Here is a 24,365-nt window from a genome sequence, read left to right on the forward strand (position 1 = left end):
CAGCTTAGATGGAGTCAACAGTACTACTGATGTCAGAACTAAACCCTCCCCATGGGGGATGCAGTGTCAATTATTTCATGACAACTACCGGTATGCGGTCAAAAGCACAGGCTATGTAGATTCAGCAAGCCCTTGAGATGCTGTGCAAGCAAACTTAATTAAGCCAGCACAGGCAGGATGTCTAGTGTGATGAAAAGCTAAGGTGAGATGGAAGCCCTGACTAAAAATATCAATGTTTTTTAGAAAATTATGCATTAATGGAGACAGTTATATCATTGTGACTGTTATGAATGCTTTCTAAATGTCTTGAAAGGACTGAGAACATGGGGGAGGCAGAGATCTGAGAAGGGGAGGAAAAAAAAGTTAAGGGCTAATGGCTGCACTTGCTGATATCTACCTTATTGGTCACCCGAAGGCAAGATAAAAAGCTGATATCCTTCTTGATCCTTGGAGCGTGCTATCGGCTGTCCATGAAGCAGACCTTCACAATAAACCCTTCACATTATAGCTGCCAGTGTCCTCCCAGGTTTAGGAATTTGAGTTTGCCAAGGCTAAAGTTGTATCGACTTAGAGAGGAATCAAGGATAAATAATAGTCAGGTTAAAAGAAGCACAAGGACAAGCAAGTAATTAATCGGTGGACAGGGCTGTTAGCATCCTGAAGGGTATCTAAGACAGAAGGCTGAGCCTAAACAGGGAAAGACAGGACTCTGGAGTGCTTTCTGGGTCTATATCAGATTGAGGATGAATAATCGTAAAAAGGGGGGGTGGGGGCAGGATTAGGTGAAAATACAAGCTTTGATTAAAGCAGACCCTTCTCTGTGATTCCCTGCCAGATGGGAAACCATAATACTTTTATTTAGCCTGTATACATGTTCAGCTACAGTAGCAACTAGCAAATACAAGCCAGTGAAAGCTATGCTCTACATGTGACTTCTCGCTAAAGTCATCAGGCTGCAAAAGGTAGGAAAATGGTAGTTCTGTCAACAATGAAGTATTTATTCAGACTGGTATCTGATCCTTGTACTACTTGGCCACAGAAGGTTAGAAGTCTGGGTTGAAGAGGTTAAATTGCAGATACAGACTGAAAGTTGATCCTGTTTTAGAGAGGTGGGGGGTAGGGGTGTCCTTAAAAGATTTGCCTTAAGAAATGACCTAGTGTCTGTTTATTTTGGTCAAAAGAGACTAAACAGGTGGTTTGATTGAATTAACAGTGTCTTAAGAACATGGGGTGGAGTTATCTCATGCGTTACAATGAGTGTGAGCAGCTGTTAGGGGAGTTTACTCACAGAGGGTGGGGGTCATATTTCCAAATTCAAGCTAGGAGTGGAAGCACATCAAGCAACCAGACTTTTGCAACAACGTAAAGGAGTCAAATCTGCAAAACCTATGGATTAAAACGTGTATGAGTGATAGGTAGATAAAAAGAACTGTGATACCATGATAAATTAGTCAGTAGTAACAATCTTTCAAGTGGTCGGCAATGGAAAAGAGATCACAAATGGAATATTGATGAGGTAGAGGCAGCCCCTAGCAAGGGAACGTATTTATTGAAGATGCAGTATTTTATATTGCGTAAATATATGGTGGTGTGAATTCTACAAGTAGACACAATTTTCCTTAGCAACCCCGTGTGACTCATATGTCACAAACATTTAACAGGCCTGGCAAAAAAAACATTTACTAGGCATCTGCACATCACATATATGTCACACTGGGATACTAAGGATTATATACTTACAAATATGTACATATATTGTTGGAATTGATCATTTAAACGGATGCAATGCACAATAGGATGTGAGTTTTTAATTCTTGCCATGGCTTTTAGAACTGCTTTTGGGATGACCTTAAAAACTATCCATGCACTTTGAATTTAAACACAGAGACCTGCCATCTGCTGTCTACTGCCACTGTGATGTACAGTCTCAAAGAGCATCTGGTATAACCCCTGACCCAAGTACATCAGGTTGGTTATGCAGGTCAGCTCTCTCTCCTTCATGACTGCTATGTCCAAATATCAACAAGATGTGCTGTTTCATTCCCTCCCCCCCTCCCCACGTTCACATTCCTTTCAAAATCTCATCATGTGAATAATCAGTATCTCTAGCTATCCGCATTATTAAATGCTCACATAAGAATGAATGGGATCGAGATCTCACACTTCAGAGAGGTGCATACACAAGCTTGTGAATGCTGTATTGGATAAATATAATTACACATTCTAACTACAAATGAAAGATCACAAGGAAGACACATGACTTGCAAACCTTGTATACATTTTATGTTCACCATTGCTTTGCCTTGTAAACATGAGGCGCTAGTCTGAAGGCTAGTGCTTTATGATGATTACAACTCTTTGTTATATCAGTTTTCTTATCAGGATTTGCTATGTACCTCTCTGCAGGAGCTATGTATACTTGAGTATGGATGTGTATTGGAGTTTTAACAGACACAGGACCTTATTTTATGACTGAAAAGTAAGATTAAACTATAACTGTTTTATAAATGTGATTGAATAAGGGTGCTGCTATATCACATTTATGTATGTATTTATTATAAGGAGTTTATTCATAATTCAAATGGGAGCAAAAGATGTCACATGATGTTACTGTATGAGGTTAGGTCATAATTACCTGCATCTGTATTTTAGTAAAACAAGATCTCTACTTAATTTGACAGTTGTATTATTATTATTATTATTATTATTATTATTATTATTATTATTATTATTATTATTATTATTATTATTATAATTTAGGTATGGTTTAAAATATTGTTTTCATATGAATGAGAGAAAATAGATGTGTTGGTGTGTAGTAAACAGTGGTCAGCTTTTCTTTTTGAACCTATATTTTTTATTAATATTGTGTGACATTAAGTGATATATAAAAAAAAACACACTTTGTGAACAAATTACTGTAAATGTTAGCCTTCATTCACGAATCTCTAAAATATAAGCTATGCCTGTATCCGAGCAAGAGAGACAAGATACTGTCTCTTTAAGAGCGGCACACTCGACCCACGTTACTTTGATTGACGCTTGAGGATTGTCACTCTCCCACAAACCGACCTTCTCATTCTTCATTCCGAATTTAGCTCGCCCGCGGATGCCATTGGTCGGCGTCTCCGTAGCTCAGCGTAATCGACAAGCCTGAACTCTTACATATGCATCCTATTGGTGGCATCCCGACTGAACGTCACAGGCCCACGTGGAGGAGTGACTCCCATTGGCCGGCGCTAGTTTTGGGAGGCGGGCCGAGCTCTGGTTAGGTCTGGGAGTGTGAAACCGCGTGTTAATGTAAGCAGTGGGGAGCGGGGCGGCAGGAGCGCATTGTTATTGTCCGTCTTATTATCGATACTTTCGCCTTCGTTATTAGTTATTAGACGCTTTCCTCCCCCCCGAGATATTAACATTTTGTTTTCTTAATTTCAAACACTTTGGGGTTTTAAGCGCTTTTTAAAAACAATACTCCGAAGTGCATTAACATACCCCTACTCGGCTATTGAGGGGCAATTCGACATTGATTTCGTGGGATTTGCTCGTTAGTGGCGCGTTTTTAAAAGAAATCGATGCACGTCTATATCTCGTGTGTATAATTATTTGCGATTCGGGTGAAATACACTCGTCTTGTGCTGTGTTGCCGATTTGTTCGCTTTGTTTTGTTCCCTTTGGATATCGCTTGTGCCGGCAGCAGCCAGGAGGACGTCCTCTCTCCCCGGGGTTTGGTTTGCTGGGTGATCGGCTATTTCTTTCTTTTGGTCGGGTTTCTCCCCCGGACTATCGCGACTCGACCCCCTCGCAGGAGCACCGGGCGACGCCAGTCCAGTTACCCCTCCGCGGCGGCCGGGGAAGAGCCCGGGAGTGCATGAGAGGACCGGGGCGCCGAGGCTCGCTTTTCTCCGCGGACCCTTTTATCCGGAGATCCAAGATGAATTTATCCTAAACCCCCTGGTTTCCAGTCTGTACATCTCCATTTCCCCTCCCGAAACGGGTTCAAATCGACGTCGCCGAGGATTGAGGATTCCCGGAGGAGGCGCTCGGCTTCAGGAGCGATGTTTCCTCAGAGCAGACACCCTGTAAGTGTGCGCTACAAAGGGGCAGGGAGAGGGGGAAACTTCGCCGTTTGTCTACTTTTATCAGTTGCACGCTTGTTTTAATGGCTTGTTTATGTCGGCTACCGGCTAATGAAATGAGTCTTTACACTGCAGTTGTGCTGGGCTGGGTAATAACATGCAGTCGGCCATGCGGTAACTCGCATCTTTTGATGGCAGAGTTAGTTTGCAGCTCCTCCTTTGTTTCTCGTTTGATCCAGTCATACGTGCACAGAGCAGCTTTCGGAATGGGTTGCAATGCATGGGATACATTGTTACGGTACTCAATGGGTATACGCGCTACATTGTAAATCAGCTTTATGTATGTATGTATTGTGCTGACCAGCTAGTTTCCATGTCTGTATCTACTCTGTGGGTCTTGTATAGCTTTGATTACAAGTAAACCCATTCTAATGAAACCGACTTCAAAAGAATTGCCTGGGATTTATTCTGCTCTCCCACTTTGTTTGCTAGACGCCGCACCAGGCTCCCGGGCAGCCCTTTAAATTCACCATCCCCGAGTCTTTGGACCGGATAAAAGAAGAGTTTCAGTTTCTACAAGCGCAATATCACAGGTTTGTGCCCATTTCCCTGACAAAGGCAACGCCAACAGCCCTCTCTCTCTCTCTCTCTCTCTCTCTCTCTCTCTCTCTCGTCAGCGTTATTTACATCGAGCCGCTGTGTCTTGTCTGCGGTAGGTAGCTGTGGTTTGGTTCAGGAGCCAGAGGGTGGCGTTTGGAGTCGGGTTAAATAACTGCCATTTCCTAGTCTGTGTGCACCATCTGCTAGGCTGTGCCATGTGGGGTGTGCATTTGACAAATAAAGCCTCCAGTCCAAAAGTTTGAACCTAAAATGATGCCCTGGCGTCCAAGCTAGGTTAAAAACGATATTTGTAATTCCTGTCTCATCCCTAGTCATTGACATGTTGGCAAGCTCAACTGTTAATTGGCCTTTCCTTTAAAATGCCTTTGAGTGGCTTCACAAGCTTTATGGCAGCTCCAGTGCTTTCTTTGCTATCTGAGAGATGTACAGCCCAGGACTGTGTAGTGTTGTCTGTTGAATTAATTTAGGATACTTAAAGTTCTTGCTTTATACTTCCATTGTTGCATAATTGGAAAGTTTGGTATATTTTGCTTTCATAGATGCTGCGTTACATCTTGTCTAATGTAAAACGCATCCATTTGTTCAGAGACAAGTTTGCAGTAATCTACAATATGTTTAAGTCGTCATTTGCATGTATTCTAACTGAGTTTGAAAGAACAGCCTCTGCTCCCCTAGATAAACTCTTTCAGGAAAAGGGAGGATTTGCTCAACTGGCATTTCAAACTTTACAATTTATTTCAGGGCATGGTTATCTGTTCAGGAATGCCAATAAAAGGATACTAGGGATTAGACACCCTGTTCCTTCGTACATCATTTGTTGCTACCAAACTTTTGACCTGTAGTGCTCCCACTGGTATAATAACTTGCGAGTATGGAAATTACATTTAGCAATAGTAGACACAACATAAATATTGCCAAGTATCTAAAGGGTAACTTGGGACCAGACCTGCTGCTATACACAGTGTAGGCCTACCTTTTGGTAAGTCCCTTCAATCATAAAAACTGTTTATGGTAATTTCTTGATTGTCTGATAATTTGTTGTGCAATCCAGAACTTTTTCCCCCTCCTATGGCAGTAAAATCTTTTCAGATGAGAAATGAGAATGTATCCAAATTGTTATTGTTATGGTACGCATTTGTTCATATGCTTGATTTTGTGATTTGCTTATTTGACTTTTTATAATTTCATCATTTTTAGTCTCAAGCTGGAATGTGAAAAACTAGCAAGTGAAAAAACAGAAATGCAAAGGCACTATGTAATGGTAAGTATTGTATTTTTACACTTATTTAAATGACGATATTGCCAAAAAAAAGTACATTAGTTTACATTTTTGTTATAAACAATCACCATGATGTAGCCTAATCTTTCTTGTACTTGTGTAAAATCCAATCTGTACACATTTAAAAGACAAATGCATGACACTAATACTTTTTGAAATTGACAAGACTTAATGTGTTCACAGTACTATGAAATGTCTTACGGGCTCAACATTGAAATGCATAAACAGGTAAGTCCTTGTTTTATTGATTCATGAAATATTAAGTTAGAACTGTTACATTAATTTGAGTTTAATTTTAAGTTTTGTATCTTCAGAGTGATATGAAAACTGTGGCTTTTAAAACTAAAATATAAATATATATAAAAGTTACATAACTGCTTTTAACATTTAATTTTGATTATAGGCTAGTTCATAAAATAAGGCTAGTAATATTACATATTAAAGTGGCCAGATTCCAAATGCAGTTATCATACATTTATGTACAATACAACATAATGTAGGCAATGTATGCCATTTGTACAATGATGCTATTCTATGAGCATATCATAGAACTATATATGCGTTAGGGGAATTCAGATAGGTCTATATTTATATGTACCACATTTAGCTGGGGATGAAGGTGAAAAGAATGTTATTTGCACACAGAAAGGAGCTTGAAAGCTAAATGATTGCTAAATCAACTTGATGTGGAATTGAGTAGTCATTGTCTGCCAGAGAATGAATTAAAGTGTGAGTATTCTGTTTATGTGCTGACATTCGCTTTTTCATCGTGATCTTGGCAACAATGAGTCTTTAAGGAATCGATTGCCTCTTTTAGAAGATTATCATTAGATGAGGTTGCATAGTTTCAAATGTAGAAGGAAATTCTTGCTTGATGCATTTACGCTGTCTTTCAGAGAACTCTTGTTTCGTTAAATTAAAGAGCATGGCTGACTGGCTAAAGGGAAAGCAAAGAAATTGATTAGTGAAGGCCACGGTTTTTCACTGTGCTCAAAGACTTTTATTAAGCAAATGTACATTGAAATTCCCTGTACATTTTTCATTTTCCACAGATATTCATTTCTTCCCCTAAGGTTTGAGACAGTGCTGTCTTGGCTGTTCATAGTAAATGTGTCAGAAGAGTTGAAATAGATGTGGTTCATATCTCTTATAATTGCTTTTAAAATGCAGTGTTGAGAGAAATCAACAAATTGGAAGCATTTGTATGTGAATGTGTTTAGATGACAATTTTTAGATGTTTGTGTTTTGACTTTAAAGCTCTATTAATCTGTATATACATTTAAATATATACACACTGTATAAAACTAAATATTTTGATATTTTAAAAAAGGGATGAAATTTGTTTAATTATATAGTTTAGGTTTATAGGCCTTAAATATATCATGACTCAAGTTAACTAAGCTGAGAAGCTTACCTGTTTTGTGAAAGTGGTTTTAACGGTTATGGAATGGAACGAGTTATTTTAAGCTCATAAATTCCCAGAAAAATGTTTACTTTTCACTGGAGTAGCAGGGTATTGTTGGAATTGTCTTAAGTGTGAAGATGCAGCCAGTGGATTTTAATGCAATTATTAAAGTTATATTTTCTAAAAAAATATTAAATTTGATCCTGGTAATTGATATTCCCCTGTCATAGTAGGAAACACAATCCTTGTGTATATGGAAGCACTTCAGCAGCAGGATGTAGATAATGTAAACAATTTTTTTTATATATATTCTTGGGAAATGGTGTCCTAGTTATCTCTAGAGATTGATTGGAATGGATCAAAGGCAGGCTGGTATGTACAATAATAACACATTCGGGGAGCTGCACAACCTGAATAAATGTGGTCCAGCCTTTCAGGCATTACAGACAGTGTCGTGGATCCTGTGGAGGCGTGCAGCATGAAGTAATCATAATTCTTATTAAAACTGGTGACGTCTGGGCCCAAGGGTGTAACCAGGCTCAAATTGATGCCTTTTCTCTGACTGATCACCAGTGCGTCCTAAGTGCTCATTATGTTGTAGAGAGGGCCTCTGCAGCTCTCATTACATTTGACAGGAATTCTCTCTAGAGGGAAACTGGGCATTAGCTAGGCTCCTGGCAGGCTGAAATTATTATTTTTATTGCTTATAAGCAAATGCTAGCACTCATTGTAAAGAAAATGTCATTTTGACAATGTCTTTGTTATTACGAAATGCTCTGCTGTAAAAGTTTTTTTTTTTTTTTTTTTTTTTTTTATAATTTCCTCCCCCCTCTTCTCTCTTCAACCCCCCCACGTTCTCCATGGCAAGCTTGTCTCCAGGGCTGGCTTCAAACTCAGTCAGTGTGAAGGCCTCCTGTGGGTTTGCCTTTATTTAGGGGGAAAGCTTTAATTCCGCCATTTCTGCTCAGTCACTGTGGTTAAGAAGCCTGGCGCGCTCTGCAGTTCAGAAATGAAATTCTTGTAACTCTTAAACTAGTCTGATTACAAAACTATTGCATCTGTCAACATGGCCATCTAATATTAGCCTTATAGATGTCTTTCTAACATTTAAATCTTTGTTACATATGAGATCATCAATAACTAGTTATTAAACCATGCCTGATTTAAAACTAATGTCCCTACTTTTTCTTATTACTTTGAATAAAAGGGAGTATCACTACATTTATACCAACTAATTTCTGCATTTTTTTTTAAAACCTTTATCGACAATACTGAAATCAATAACGAGAAACTCCTGCATAAGGGAATGCTCTGTATTTATTCACCCTACAGTGTCATTTAGATGTAATGTTTATATGATCAAAATGTAAATCGTTTACTTTGGCAAGTGACATGTCTAAGTAATGTTCAGTAGTAGTTGACCCAGTTTTTCCAGTTTCCTTTTATGTACATGCTCAACTGGTTTGATCACAGGTTTTTTCAAGAGCACTGGCTAGAGTTCTAGGTTTCCCATGGGGTTTTATTAACACTTGGAGGTCAAACCACAATGGAGTCTGTTTATGGGTCACTTATAATTTACCCCCCTTCTGCACCACAATGCACCAATTTAACTGTTGTTAACGAGAGACAATTGCAGTGTTTGAAAGAGGAAATTTTTTTTTTTTGGGGGGAAATCAGTCATTCTCAGATTTAGTTAAAACAATTAATTTAAGTGTCTTTTGCAGTAATTGGCTTTGTGTAAAGAATTTCAAGATTAACGTGGTATACCTTAACGTGCAAATCTGTATCACCTTTCATGGTACAAAGAATAACTAAGAAATAACTGATTTTCACCATAAATACTGTGTATTAGTATAAATCACATTTGAAATATTACTTTCCACAAAGAACTAATGCAGATATTGAGGTAAGTTTTTGTTCTGGTTGAAGATATTACTGTAATTAACAATGTCCAACAGAACTTTTTTCAGGATGTTGATTAACTTGTTGGGTATGAGTTATTGCAACGTACCATGTGAATTTGTAGTGTTGACATTTTCTAAACAAGCTCATGGGCTTTAACCCATGTCTGTTTCAAACTCTGTCTGGCAGTTCATGCGTCTGTTTGCTCAGGTGGCGTGTCTGCATTTTGTGATTGGCAAGATTAGATTTAAAACTCACAAATACAGGTACTGTATTTAGCAAAGGCTAATGATTCTAGGGCTGAGGATGTGATTTCTGGGTATTTAATTACTGACCTTATTGGACTCCCTTGTGTTTCTAGTACTGCTTATGAGACCTACAGACATTAATAGTCTTGCGTTTCTGAAGGGTTGCTGTCATCAGGCATTACAGCAATGCCTTTTTATTTTCATCAGCTGTGACTGCTGTCTGGTGCCGCTTGGAATAATTCAAGAGATAAAGCTTCCTGTGTCTAAAGCCTGGATTGTTTAGGTGTAAGATTAGCTTTTGTTCAGTGGCAAGCAGCCAAAGAAGATTCACTGCTGCTAAAACCCATTGATAGACCTTCTAAAGCACCTCCTCGGTTTAGTTAGGTTTTGCCCTTTTACTGTGGCAGGAGGCAAGTGTGTGGGCAGTCAATCTTGTACTCACCTGTCCTTGGACTGACTTGTCTCCTAACAGACCTTGGGCCAAGTGTAATAATCCTACAGTCCTATGGTGTATTATCAAATCTGATAACTGAAGGTCAGTTCTAGGTTTCTTTTTTTTTTTTTCTTCTCATTTGAGTTATTAAAATGTTTGTTTTAAATATTTAGGCTTTAAAACACCAACTGTTGCTTTTTGTACATTAGGAATCTATATTAATTCGGCCTTAAACTACCTGCTCTATTACTGAAGATATTGAGGCATCACAAAGGGTATAACTGAGAGCAGTTCCTGCTTTCTGATGTATGGGTTGTCAAGATTTTGCAAGTGGGCTTTGCTTGAGAGTGCCAACCTCTGTCCATACAAGTCTCTGACTAATCGGATGGGAACCTGGGATTGTTTCACCCAAATTTAATAGTATTATTGTGTTGTAGCTGTTTGGCTTCACAAAATCTTAGTCTAAAAGTAGATAACTTTTTTGATAGCTATCAGGTTTCTAATTTACATTGGCAGGGGATTGTGATCTACCATCTTGCCTCTATTCAAAGAAATGTAACCTCTATTATGTAAACCAGAGTATTGCTATTTCCTTTGCTCTTATGGAGGCACTAATCTTTCAGGGTAGTTTGTCAGACTGTTTTGATCTGTGTATGCATGTCATCTTTGAACTGAAACTTAATGCTGGAAGACTTAATTTGGTCTTCAATCAGAACATTCAATTAGCCATGGACTCATTAGTTAATCACTGCCTTTATAAGATTTGTTAATTCAGCCTTGTTAACTGCAGTTTGCAATAGCCCAAAATTAAGCTGTTGGATGTAAAAATAGTTAGTAAAGCAAAGCATTATCAGTGAAAATGTATTGAAATTGAATGCCTGTGTTTATAATAAAGTACATAATACTGTATGTACAGTATATATCATTTGTTTTACAAAAACTGAAGATTGCTCTGTACTGCTAAATTAGATAACAGCTCATAGTTCTCTTCAGGAACAACTGTACTCAAATACTTTCATCCATCTCTAAAATTACACTTGATATGTATTGTATTAGTATTTTGTATTAGGCTTATTGTAACTTATTTTGTTTTGAAGATAAGTAGACATGTAGTTGGAACAGTTAACACTGTGCTGTAGGGGGAGGCACTGATTAGATCTGGATGTGAAAATGTGACTTGCTTTAGTACATTATACAGATCAAAGGGTTGAGAGAAAATTATAAGCTTTAATAATATAAGGTTATGAAGGACAAGTAGATACAAAAAATCTTGGATTCTGATTAGTTATGGAATCCTCTCCCAGGGGCTTTTCAGCACATCCCTGAAAGCTAATGCTTTTAGATGCACAGCAGTCTGATCACTTAAATCCAAACAAGATCTGGTGCAGTACAATAATAACATCTCTGCTTTGGGGAACACAATAAGATTATACTGCATTTAGAAGGGTAACAGGTGGCCAGTCAATATAATGCACTGCTTACAAGGCTTTTTCTTTGCATGTATTAATCTTCCATATGTGTGATGTACTGACTTAAGGCTATGCCACTCTTTCAGTTTACTATAATTGACAGTGGAATAGCATGTCTCCTGTGATTTATTTAAATTAAGTAATTATTTTGGGATCAGAGGTAAACAACCACTACAAAGCTGCTTGTAAAACCAAATATTGATTTGTTAAATTGGTCAATAATTGACTCAATCTGTTATAGTATGGTAATTTTGTTTTGTTGAAGCTTTTTTTTTTTTTTTTTTTTTTAAATACATGCAGTTATTTAAAAGCTCTTACAGGGTAGTCCTAAATGATCTTTTCAACCTACAAGGTTTTCTTATCATATTTTCTCAATAAAGCCTTTTATAGTAATTATTAGGTAGTCTATCTTATCTTTGGATCTGCACACTTATTACATTTCTATCTCTAGGGTCCTCTGCCCCAGTCTCCTGGGCCCTTGTGATTGCATGGAGTAATTGCTAACCCTGATACTGGAGATCTTGATCTCTTTTCTCATTAGGTACAATTGAATTGCTTGAGGGTGCTGTAGGTGACCAGATATACTTAAAAAAAAAAAAAAAAAAAAAAAAAGTAATCTGTAACCCAGGCAATAGTAGAGCTCTTTACACAATACCATTCAATAATTTTGCACTCAGGTACATTTCATATTTATTACTAATCTCTATCAGTACTTTTTGTTTAAAGGCTAAAATATGAAGAGAAGCTCCATTTAGTTTTTCAGTTGTATTAAATTTATTTAATTTACCAGATTACGCAGTCATAAATGCAAACTTCATGAGTTAGTTCAGTAATTATACAGGGTCTTTTAATAGAAATGAACTCCAGTGAATAGCTTACTGGATATTTTCCTGAATAGTCTTGTCAAAACAGATAAAGTGCAATCCTGTAAGAAACTAGGCCTTGTAAAAGAGGATAAGAGTTCTGTATATGTAGTGTAGATAGGTTTTTAAGAAAAATCGCATTAGTCGAACAAAACTGTATATTGTAAATATATACTTCAGAAGAGTACTAATGCAATTTTAAGAACATCTCATAATTTATGGAGTGACTTAAAACTGCAAATTCATGCATGTGCCGACACATTTTTCTTTTGTTTTGCACCTGCAGCTTGTTCAGCCTTCACCTCCTTATAACCATAGCTGTCCCTTTGATATTTGTTCGGCTACTGTTTCCATTCAAGTGACACCAGATTAACAGCCTTTATCAACTCTATGACCTCAGTTGATGCTGAGCAGGTACATGATAGCTATGCAAACAGATTGTAAAACAGTCGCATCTTTCTTTGCTACTAAATAACCTTATTGAACTGGTAGTGAATATTGAAAATTGATAGCTTGTTTTTATTTAATGGGAATATTTCTCTAGTAATTGGCTGAAGTTGTCGTTTTAGGTCATATACACAAATGCCATATCGGGCCTATATTTTTCTGGGATCTGCCAATCTGCCACACATCATATGCCTACAAAAAAAAAAATCTAAGAGTAAAAGATATTCTTGTCCACCTCTCATCCTATTTGGCTTCTATCTACTGCAGGAGGTAACCAATTGGTGTATTGACCACACCAGATACAATAGAAAACTGCATTAGGGTCTGAGCCAATGGGATTTGCAGTAAATATATTAGAGAGCACAAGTGAATTGCCAATACTGCTTGTTTAGCAGTTTGCCAAGGCAGTGACAGTATGGATTTTAAATTAGAAGGGAAGACCTGTTTCTCTATCCGTGCCTGACTCTTCCCCCTGCCCTTTTTCTGTTGAAAAGTATCTGATTGCCGAGGAGAAATCGACTTGAGAACCGAATGCTGCTTTTGTCTCTGTGTGACACATGAAAGGCCCCAGTGGATTACTGTGAGAACCGTTGAAGGGGGTGGTTGGGAGGGGGAGGGCTGGTGGGCATGGAGACGGGCCTCAGCTCATTAGGTACTGTTAATGTAGCTGTAGATCAACTGGGCAATCAATCCAAACATGCTTATCTCTCGGAGGGCCATAAAGCAGCGATAGCAGGGTCAGGATAATGAGAGGGCATTTGAAACCATGGGCCATGAGTGTCTGACAAAGGTTGCTCTAAGCTTTAGTTACCTAATAGCAACTTGTATATTTTTCTTGGATCTTTGTTTTTTGTTTTGGAGCAGCAGACTGGTTTCTTAAGATCATATTGGTTTTATCTCAATAGAGGTCCAAGTAATCAGCTACTTCATATAATATTGTACATAAGACTTGCTTATAAAACAGCATTTTGGGATGTACAATTTAGGTTTAGCTAAACTATTTTAAGTAAAAGGTATTCATTTTAGGATGCAAAATAAAGCTTTCTGATTGTCTAAGTTCCAACTAACATGCTTCTGTAAATTACATTTGTACATTGTTTTTTTGTGATCTAATGCTGGGAGAACGTCTGTTTTCCTTTTATATTGTTCAAAAAGGTTATATTTGGTTATAGGATAGCCAAAGTCTACACTTGTTAGGGTTGTGTAAATTGCAGGCTTTTTCTTGCATGGCACATATCTATTAGGACACGGTTAGAGAGGGAGCTGAGCATTGTTAGAAGCCCAGTGAGATGAGATCTTGCAGCATTTCGATTAAGGAGGTTCCTGACATACTAAAGATGTGAGCGAGACTGACTCATAGTATCTTGACGACAGCTTCTCTCCTGCCAGTTGGCAGAGATTCAACGGCATTCGCAGCTGCGAGCAGGCAGGGTGATTGTTTACACTGTCTGCTGAATAGCTGCTGATCTGCTGCATTCAGCCCATATTGCTGGATAAATTGAAATTTGGGCACGCTGAAAGCACATCCAGTACACTGTCTGGCTCAGTGTATACAGGACAATCCCAGCATTGTACAGCACAAACCTGTCATAGTCCTGCTCGTGTTCTTGCTTTTGAATAGTGTGTGGGAATTGCTGTTAAAATAAATGTATTTTTAGATTTTTTTTTTTTTTACAAGTAGTAGTCTCTTTAATTGTATGGGCAAGGTGAATCACTTGATTTCTATGGCACTTCTTGCCATTGTACTTCATAAAACAGTCAAAAACTTTAAAAATTTCAACTTGATTAGATGGGCTTTGCTTGTTAATGTTATATCCCAGTATTACTGTTTCGAACCAAAAATATCACAGCATGACTTTTTATATTCTGTATCCAGTGCAGTGGACATCTGAAATGCATTTGCTGTAGTCCAGCTTCTCTGCGTTTGTCACCTTCTACTTAATATGGCTGTAAAAAGCAAGATGAATGTGGCTACTTTTCAACAGCTATTACTCAAGAGGCCACTAAATTTGATTGGCTGCTGCAATTCGAGCAGAATCATTCGATTTGAGAGCAACAGAAAGATAAGATATCCAATTACCCAAATAATTTGCAGGGTTAGCTAGTGTTGCCATGGAGACCTGAGTTGGAACAAATTAAATTTTAAGCAATGAAATAATCTTAAAGTGCGCTTGGGAATAGGGAAATTTGGCAGTGGCACTTGGGTAAATTGAATCTAAGCTCGACATGCTATTGTATGACATTGATGTACTACTGGTAGTAAGTTTTAATGACACAATCATACCTGGTTCAGAATGGCTTATACATTTTGACCATCAATATAAAAGAGTCCATTACATTTATTTCTATAAATGAACAACACAATGATTTTGAATCTTTGAACCCTATCAGTCTGTTTTCTTGTGGACTGATGAATGTTGTGCATTTTCTAAAGCTAAGCCAAATGTTTTATGCCATTTCCCAGATTTAGTACATGTATACTGTACACGGTTTAAAAAAAACAAAAGGTCAGGTAAACTTTATACAAAACTGGAGTTAATAAAATAGAGCCCATATTCTATACAGACACAGGCTTACTATTAATTGCACTTACTATTTGGAAGTTGAATGTGTTCGTTTTAATGACCATTTAAAAAGGAGAAGCATTGGGTGATACAAGGTCTCCTTTGTAAAAGATTTAATCACAGCAAGGCCTTATTAAATAAATCCTTTTATCCAGCTACATGCTTTAAGACTTAAGGCATTTGAATTAGCTAGAGATCTTTAAAATCTTTGAGAATGGACCTCCAAAGGAATAGAGATTGTTCTGTTAAGTCACTGTTTCAAAGCCCTCTACCGCAGTGCCATGATCAGGATTCCAGCAATGTTCTTCCACTGACGCCTGTAATACAGTTTAAGACCGCCTTACCTCAGCTTGCCTCCAAGATGTGCAGCAGTAATGTAACCACAGCAGGCCACACCCTTTAATTGTGCTTTACGTGACACTCCTAACTGGACAAAGATTACTGGTCTAATATCATTCTATTTTGGTAGTTATTTCAAATCCTATCTTTCAAAATGAAGTTTGCTGACCCCTCCCCCAGTACTAATTTGTGTAATTCATCTTCCTAATCTTTATTTCCAAAAATTAGTTTATTTCCTTACCATCCAATTAGAATGGATTCCCTTAGGATGTGATATATTTTTCAAATTGGATTTGATTCAGGAAGTCTATGGAGATGCAGATTGTGACATTGTCTGTCAGAACCAACTGAGAGATTCTGAAAGTTGGTTTCTAAAGAGAATTCAGTTTTTACAAAATGCTATTAATTTATTACAATTATTACTGCAAAAATAAATCTATATACACACATACTGCAAACACAAACAATTAAAAATCCACCATTCCTGTTGTGTGTATGTGTAAAACTGATGTTTTTTTTTTGCTTATCCCTTAATGGTTCAAGAAACTTAATGTGTGGCATTGCTGTTTTGGCAGGGTATATCATTATAACAGACTTTCAATTGTAGATTTAATGTCTTAAATAAGAACAAAATATGTTTTTGAGTGTATGTCAATTGTGGGCTGTTTAATACATAAGAAATTAGTTTCATTTTTCCTTGAACTACACTTAATGACTGGAATAGAGTATCATACTCCAGATATTAACTTTTCTTCTCCCACCTCATCTTTTTCCCCTATGGTTTAAGCTTTGATGTTCTTTAGATAGTAGAAACACTGTATTGATGTTGGTTTTTAGCTTTCAATTTGTCAGTGATTTTGCTGAAAATGATACATTTAATATTTCACAGTTTTATGGTGTAACTCGATCAAAGCATTCAGTCCGTAATTAGCAATAAAATAAAGTGGTCTAAAAAATAAAAAGGTAAGCTTCGTGCAGACTTCTTAATCATGCAAAATGCAGGAGAATTCCTTCATGTTAATTTTAATGATGCTTCAAAAGGGAGGAAAGCACTTAAGTGAGGGGCCCGCCAAGCTTGTCATTTGCAAATAAATCAAAAGGCCATCATCGCTGTAGCAGGAGCTGATGAATGGAATTGCATTGTCATTCTTTGATAGGCCCTGCTCTTAAGCCTGCTATTAAAAATGAATGCAAACGTTCAAGAGGCTCTGCATTAGGAACATAAACAATTAAGGGCACTTGAGATGCTCAGCTAAGAGCTGCCAGACAGATACAAGAGCTTTCTCCTGGAGACGTGGCCCACAATCTGCCTTGCCAGAGAGCTAAAGAGAAAGCTCAATTAGTGTAGCCAGGGCCAGCCAAGCAGCTTTCAATACAAGTTTATCTTTTTTCCTTTCATTGTTTTAAATGCAAAATACTTGAAGTCCATTAATCAGTACACGATGGCTGTTCGCACAGATGGAGGCTGCTAGCCTTCAATGCAGATGCTTTTGGAGTGTAACTCTTAAAGAGATTTATAATAAGCATCTTGGCATAGGGGGGAAAAAACATGCATATAGTGTCATACAATGTGTTTTTTATGAGGTAAATAGACTTGCAGCTTTTGAAAAAAAACATTATGGGAAAATTAATGGTAATGGAATTAACTGAATTTGAATGCTTTGTTTTTAGTTTTATGAACGTGCATGTTAAGCTAAGATTTTCACTTGCGGTTTTATTCACTTTAGTCTGCAGTCTGTTAGGCACCATTGCATGTGATTGAGACTGTGAGCATGACCTTTCTAGAAATATTTATATCTGTATTAGTTGCACTTGAGCTCTGTAGCCACAGTAATGCTCTAAAAGTATTTAAAAGGTTTTTAAAGTGTTCATAGCCATTCAAAACTATGTAATGCTTTGGTCTTCTAAATTGTATTCTTTTGCCTTCCTTATAGAGTTCCTGAGCTATTGTATGTTTTGATTTATAAGGTCATTTAAGTTTTAGTTTTTTAAAGGATGTAATATTGATCTTGTTACAATATAATCCTTTTACATTCTATGCATTTTTTTTTTTTTTTTACAGACTGAGATTGCTAAGAGGCTGAACACCATTTGTGCACAAGTGATCCCCTTTCTGTCTCAGGAAGTAAGTGAGCCTGATCAGTTGGTATTCAGTTGTGCTTTTGTTTGCATATGATATTCTAAAGTGATTTAACAGACATTCTGTAATAGTTTAAGTGGTACGGTAATGTATATTAATAATAACCACTTAGTTTCTTTAGTGCTATTAAGATGCTGTGCCATTTGTTTGCTTTCTCGTGTTCTTGAGCTCAATTTTGAATGATTTAAGAAATGTAATGTCACAGCCTTTAAGAAGTCTATTAACATGCCCACAGTTGGCTCTGCAGTCTTGAGTGACGTCACTCTCCGGAAGCTGCCCCTGGTATTGTTGGGCCTTGTTTTCAGACATCCTCTCAAGTAGCAGAAACGCAAGGTGGCTGCTTGGAACAACCCAAAATAATTTAATAACCTGCTTTTTGTACTCTGTGATTTAAATATTTTGGTTTCACATGACAAGTAAATCCTCAAATAGTCGATTGTAGGCTAGTCATGCACGCCTAGGGTGTATAGAAATGTATACCTATTTCCCAACAAACAAAAACCCCTCAATGGCCAAGACCATAACAAACTTAATTTTCCTTATTTCATACTAGGAATTGTGTGCAGTCAAATCCTTTTCTGCTTGTTTGCACATAAAGCTTTTTTTTTTTTTAATTCGGCTTTCTTATTTTGTTTAGCATCAACAACAGGTTGCACAAGCAGTGGAAAGAGCCAAACAAGTGACAATGGCGGAACTAAATGCCATCATCGGGGTACGTGGCCTTCCAGGTCTCCCTCCTACAGTGTGTATACCTTTCTTTTACTTCTTGCTGGGGTTGTGGGTAAGGAGTTGTGGGGGCCTGTGTGGTGGCCCTATTCATTCCTCTGGGTACAAACAATGCTGTTTATTAACAATATAAATTGGTAAGTTGATGTTTATGTTCTAGAAATAGTAATGCAGAAGGCATTTTTTGATGTTTTACCATTTAACTATTACATTTACATATGGAAACATTTAAGTTTAATTTTATTCAGTGATTTTCAATATTTTTCTGTCTTTGAATAGTAGAAGATATTCCATTGAATAGGTTTCAGTGACAGGCTGCAGGTTCACCTTGATCAAAGCTTAATTGTTCTATTTTTTTAATGTTTTGAGAAATAACATGATTGGTGCAAAGCTGGGTATTTTAGTTTCGCCTCAGAGAAAGCTGCCTAATTGCCTCTTTCCACTCCTTTTAACCATTTTGTTGCTAAATGTAGGGGATTTGCTTCCTTGTTCAACTGACTAGTCATCAGTCAGCCTGTTTTTGTATCTCAAATGAATTTAATTAAGCGTGAAAACCTGCTAACCAACAGCTCACTGTTTACCTCAAGGTTCAGGAAAATTCCCAACGTTTTCAGGGTGAGATTAGGGGAGAGGGAGAATTAGCTGGGACTCTGGAAATAGACCTTAAAAAAATATTCCAGCATTAGCAGCTTGAGCAGATTCAAATTACTCATTTATCAATTTATGTTAATTGCTTGTGAGAAGATGCCCTGCTGGTCTTTATAGTTTTCTCAGACACTTTGTGATGATAATTAGACATGCTGCTGTACGGATTAATGCTGCCATAGACCAGTGACGTGCATAGACAATGGAACCAGTTAATCCATCTGTGCTTAAAACTACATCCCTACTGGAGATGGTTTTATTTATTTTTTTTCTTCTTTCTGGTGAAGGAGGAGGAGGAATAAGTGCAGGGGATTAGTGCTGATAAAAGAATTGGCCCCAGCTTGAAAACTTTTCTTTCATCAGTTTCTCAATTGCAGCTCTGCAGTCAATTTGCCTGTGGTAAGCTATTGGCAGTCAATTAGGTGAAATAAACTAGGAGGGTGACCTTCACTTCCTTTTAATAGCTTTTTCTCCCTGAACCGGTGAGCTTCAGTGGATTTTCGGCTTAAATTTTATTCATGCTGCTTTATAATACTTGACAGCTTAGCCTTGCATAAACATACAGCCCCTTTGTGTGCCCCCCTTCTCAAATTGCGCCCCCACCTCTCCTTGTCTATCAGATTTGTATTGCTACTCTTCGGTTTTATTGAATTTTTTTGAATAAATGTGGGGTTCAAGTGCTGGTAAAAGGTTCTGCTATGAAAGAATCAGTCAACGGTAACTGCGGCTATTCTCATGCAAAAAAGGAAGAACTAAAAAGGGAGCCAACACAATTGATGGGCCATTTTGTTTTAAGGAATAGGCAAAGACTGGCAATAGAGTTTTCATGTGCTCTTTATTATTTCTTTGCCTAAAGGTTACATGGAGGTTGCTGAAATAGCTTTACAGATACAATGGTGCCTCATATTTAATCTTGAATTCACACTGCTTAATTATATTCCACAAAATCCCTATACATTTTATCCTATTTTAAAATTAGCTTTTGAATGATATAAAGATCCTTTCAGCACTCAAGCAATGAAATTGAAAGCAAATATTTAATCTAGTGTTGATTCTAATCAACCCAGACTGAAGTTTGTCATTTAAAACTTTTAAATTGATATTTTAATTTTTTATGTAAAAAAATATATATAATGAATACTGGGAAAACAAAGCCTCTTCATCCCATTGCTTTTCTTTCTCTCTAACCATCATTTCCAATCTTAAGTGCTTTGTAATTATGTTTTGGAGTACAATGGGTTTCATGCTCCGGCACATGCTTGATTTTGCTCGAAAGGGATTGTATGCATCCTGACAAACTGAAGCAGTGTAAAATTGGGTTGACAATTCACTAGACCTTTGGTCCCCCTCATTGCACATGCAATGTGTCACCCTGTCTCCCCAGGGGAGGAGGCTGCAGGAGCCTGTCTGCTCCTCCTAGCAGCAGCTGGAGCTGCAGTAAACTTCGCCCAGTTTGATACCAGCTGTCAGTATTGTTCAGGGATGTGACCCAATGCTGAGAACAATAGGGGGGCATGCTCTTAAACCACAGCAGCATTTAAGCCAAGAGGAGAAGTAGACGTTTGAAGGTTTAGACCGCTATTAGCAGCATGAAAGATCTTATTAGTTACATAAGATTTTTTTTTTCTTGTTATAAATATCGAAGATGAGGTTGTTCAATTGTAAAATTATACAAATAAACATACTTGACTGATCCCTAACCATCTGCCATGATTATGAATGTTTTTACTTGTTTGTATGTATCATACTCTTTTTCGCTGAATTTGGGGTATATTTGGCTGCTTGCCCATTCTGGTCATAGCTTTATTGTGGTACATTTAGTGGAACCGAGGCATACCAGAAACGATGCAAAAAGTCAGTGGAAGGTCACGTGTTGGAAAGAATTCTATTAATGATAAGATTTTATTCTGCCAAACTAAAATTCTACAGCTTTTGTTTTGTAATACAGAAAACTAATTCTGAGAACTATATACATGTATAAATTTGGGATGCTAAAAGATTTATTTTCTCTGTTTTTAAATTATATTAAGTGCCATGTGAGAGGTGTGTTTGTGTAAACATTTCTCTCCCTCCTGTAAAGTATTTTATTGGCTAAGATTTTGCTGGCATAACTATTTGATAAAGTAAGACCGGTCTTTAATGCCCCAAAGCTAATTAGCTGTCAAACAAAGTCTGTCTGTTTCCATCTAGTACTGAGCGTCTCTCTCGTAACAAACGCTTCTGCCTACTTGGCGCTATTTTTATCAGAGCTGTGGGTAATTGCCACCATAGAGCAGCCTCTTCTTTATGCATCACTGCCTCCTTTAAAGACACCGGACACCGCTCTTGCTCTTTGAGCGATGATAGTAATTGGTGCAGCGATAGACCTGTTACTCGATTTTACTATTAACACAATTCTTATGGCAGGCGTCTACTCTTTAATTAAGGGTTAATGAGCATGCCCAATAGATTGCAGCATCATTACCATTTTATTCTTATTTTAAAATGCCAACATTTTGCATCTGTCCAGTGTTGCATTCTGCACACATTGAGAGCTTGAAGGCTTAAAAAGTTATGGAATATGGTTGTAGCAAGCCACAACTTTCCTGGTTTGATTTTTTTTTTTTTTTTAATTCTGTAACTAATAGTGCCTTCCCACCTACTGTTGCCAGCTGCCCCACATCACAAGCTCTTGGCATCACCAAGTTCCTTTCGAAAGTCATTATTAAATATCAATTCAAACCTTTTTGAACTTACTGATGAGTATACTTTAGAGTTGGTCATACATACTTTTAAAACCAAACAATTGATTGTGTAAAGATGGAAACTATAGATAAGTGACAAACGCCTCTTTCCCGTGAGAGTTTTACAGATTTTGTAGAATGCCTTTCATACACATCTCAAAACAAACGGAATGAGATGCATGACAATTACAATAAAAATACATTAAGTATGTTCAATACAACAGCCTCCATAATGATTACCTGATTTATTGTATACAGAACTACAACTAAAATCACAATCCAAATCTTGATGGTTAGACACTCAAAATGAGATCTTGTAGATCCTAGGATATGGCATTCAGCCTGTTTTTATTTTTCCTGGTTTGATTTATTGCAGTAGAACAGGAGTAACTTAATCACTGCTTTAGTGCACGGTGTAGATGGGAATTCATCTAATTTTTTTTCTTTTTTTGTCTTTCTTTACTTTACCTGTACCTGGTCAACGTGCATCCCAACAGCAGCAGCAGCTCCAGGCCCAACACTTGTCCCATGGCCACGGCCCCCCAGTGCCTCTAACCCCCCACCCATCAGGGCTTCACCCCTCCGGCCTGCCACACCTGGGCAGCAGTGCAGGCCTCTTGGCGCTCTCCAGTGCCCTTGGTGGGCAGCCTCACCTAGCAGTCAAAGAAGACAAGAAAAACAATCATGACTCGGACCACCATAGAGGTGAGAGGCCAGGCAAGCTTGATTAGGACTCCCAGACTTGTTTTCTAATCTGCTTTGTGTGCTCTTTGCAGATTTTTTTTTTTTTTTTTTTTCCCTATTTTGTTTTGTACAGAAAAAATAACTGGAGTGCTTTTGAGATGTGTGTGTTTGAATGAAAAGTTTTTATTTTATATATAAATATATATACACAATTATTTGAGGTGGGCTATTTTGTGTGGTTAGAGATTCAACTGGGAATGCTGAGCACTAGGAGCTTTGTTTAAAAAAAAAAACAATAATTAAAAATATCTGGTTTTCTTTGAGCCTTCTTCAGCTACTGCACGTGTGCTGGAGTTTCAGTCACTATATACAGCAAGCTTGTGACACCCACAATGTGTAGTAAATGGTTTTAGATTTATATCTAGACAGTTTTTTCTTATCCCAAAACACATAATTCAAATCTTGTTTTAAAAGCAATGGATTCATGTCTATATTATAAAACATGATCTGTCATTGTGGGAGACTGAATGAAGTGTGGCTTACATAATCGAAGCTGACCTGGAGAAAGCTGAAACCATTTAAAATGATTAAATTGTATTTTTTTTTTTTTTTTAATGCTTTGCCAAGAGAACTGTATCTAAGAACAATTTATAAACCAATGGTAATGTTACCAGTAGTCTTTGAAGGCTGCTATAATTACTCTGGTGAATATTTCTTATAGGCTTATATGTTGGATAGTCTTTCAGGAAGGGTCAGGGCCTCACTTGTAATTTGTAGTTAAATTACCTTCACATGCTTTCTTTCTATGTTTCATGCTTGGGTTTTGGATTATGTAGAAGTGGTACTAATGGAAAGATTGCTAATGTGTGGGTTTAAGAACATGTGTGTGTGTAATACTTACAAGTTACCTGACCTATACTTACTGCTCAGTTAACCTGCAGGATAAACTTTTGTTTTATCTTGCAATAAATGACAAGAAATTGCACTTATTTTAAAAACGTTAACAGTAATATATTCCTTTATTCTTGCCAAGGGGCCAGGGTAAGTTTAATAAACTGTAACTATACTGTTACTAAATGACAAGTGTAAACATTTTTCAGGAAATTGCTGTATTAGGAATGTGCAATCATCTTGATTTAATAAAATCTGCTTAAAAACATGAATTGGCCTGTGTTTTTCTAATTTATTTTTTTTCTTTGTTTTCATTTCTGTTTTTGCACCTTGTTACTGAACGGCCATGTTTGTGCATTTCTTGGTTACTGCGGAAACAGAGAGAGAACCAAGCACAGTAAGTACACTTGCTCTACTGCTTACACTGACTTTCTGAACCCATTTGGCAGCAGTCAAGCAGTTATGGAACTTTTGAAAGAGGGATGATTTATAGACTTTCATATTGTGCATGATGGCATACTGTGTCGTTTTCTCACGCAAACGGGACATTGTTAGTATTTGTCTCATTGCTTATTGCTTATAGAGTGCATTATTGCTACTCCAGTGCATCATTGTAGAGGCTATTGAGTGAGTGTCAAGTGTTTACTATAGTATCTGTTCTGTGCCATTCTTTGTATAGTGTACTTGTTGGCATGAGTACCTTGAACACTGGATATTCTTGATATATTTTAACATTTCAAATCCTGTGGAATATTCTGCCTCTGAGTCTTGTGAATGTTGATGGTGGGTTACTGCGACTTAGTTTCAAGAAACGGATGGGTAATATTTGGCTCCGAGAATGGTATAGACACGCCATGTGTAGCCCGCACAGTAATGCGACTTGTATAGTACACATTAATTGAGTCTGGGA

At 37.4% G+C, this 24,365-nt stretch overlaps 1 protein-coding gene across 3 annotated transcripts in view; it reads left to right on the forward strand.

Annotated features, from left to right (window-relative positions):
* Positions 1-3,293: 3,293 nt before the first annotated feature.
* Positions 3,294-24,365, forward strand: part of LOC136754887 (transducin-like enhancer protein 1) — a 45,309-nt gene continuing 24,237 nt past the window's right edge. The window contains exons 1-8 of one of the 3 annotated variants that reach the window (XM_066711098.1): positions 3,294-4,079; positions 4,569-4,669; positions 5,895-5,958; positions 6,160-6,204; positions 17,709-17,771; positions 18,424-18,528; positions 22,381-22,585; positions 23,836-23,852. In XM_066711098.1, the coding sequence (XP_066567195.1) occupies positions 4,056-4,079; positions 4,569-4,669; positions 5,895-5,958; positions 6,160-6,204; positions 17,709-17,771; positions 18,424-18,528; positions 22,381-22,585; positions 23,836-23,852 (624 nt within the window). In that variant the 5' untranslated portion in view covers positions 3,294-4,055. Of the gene's footprint in view, positions 4,080-4,568; positions 4,670-5,894; positions 5,959-6,159; positions 6,205-17,708; positions 17,772-18,423; positions 18,529-22,377; positions 22,586-23,835; positions 23,853-24,365 lie in introns of all 3 variants that reach the window. The other 2 variants (XM_066711097.1, XM_066711099.1) reach the window with 2 other exon arrangements.

This window comes from Amia ocellicauda, chromosome 8, assembly GCF_036373705.1.
Source record: "Amia ocellicauda isolate fAmiCal2 chromosome 8, fAmiCal2.hap1, whole genome shotgun sequence".
Classification (NCBI taxonomy): domain Eukaryota; kingdom Metazoa; phylum Chordata; class Actinopteri; order Amiiformes; family Amiidae; genus Amia; species Amia ocellicauda.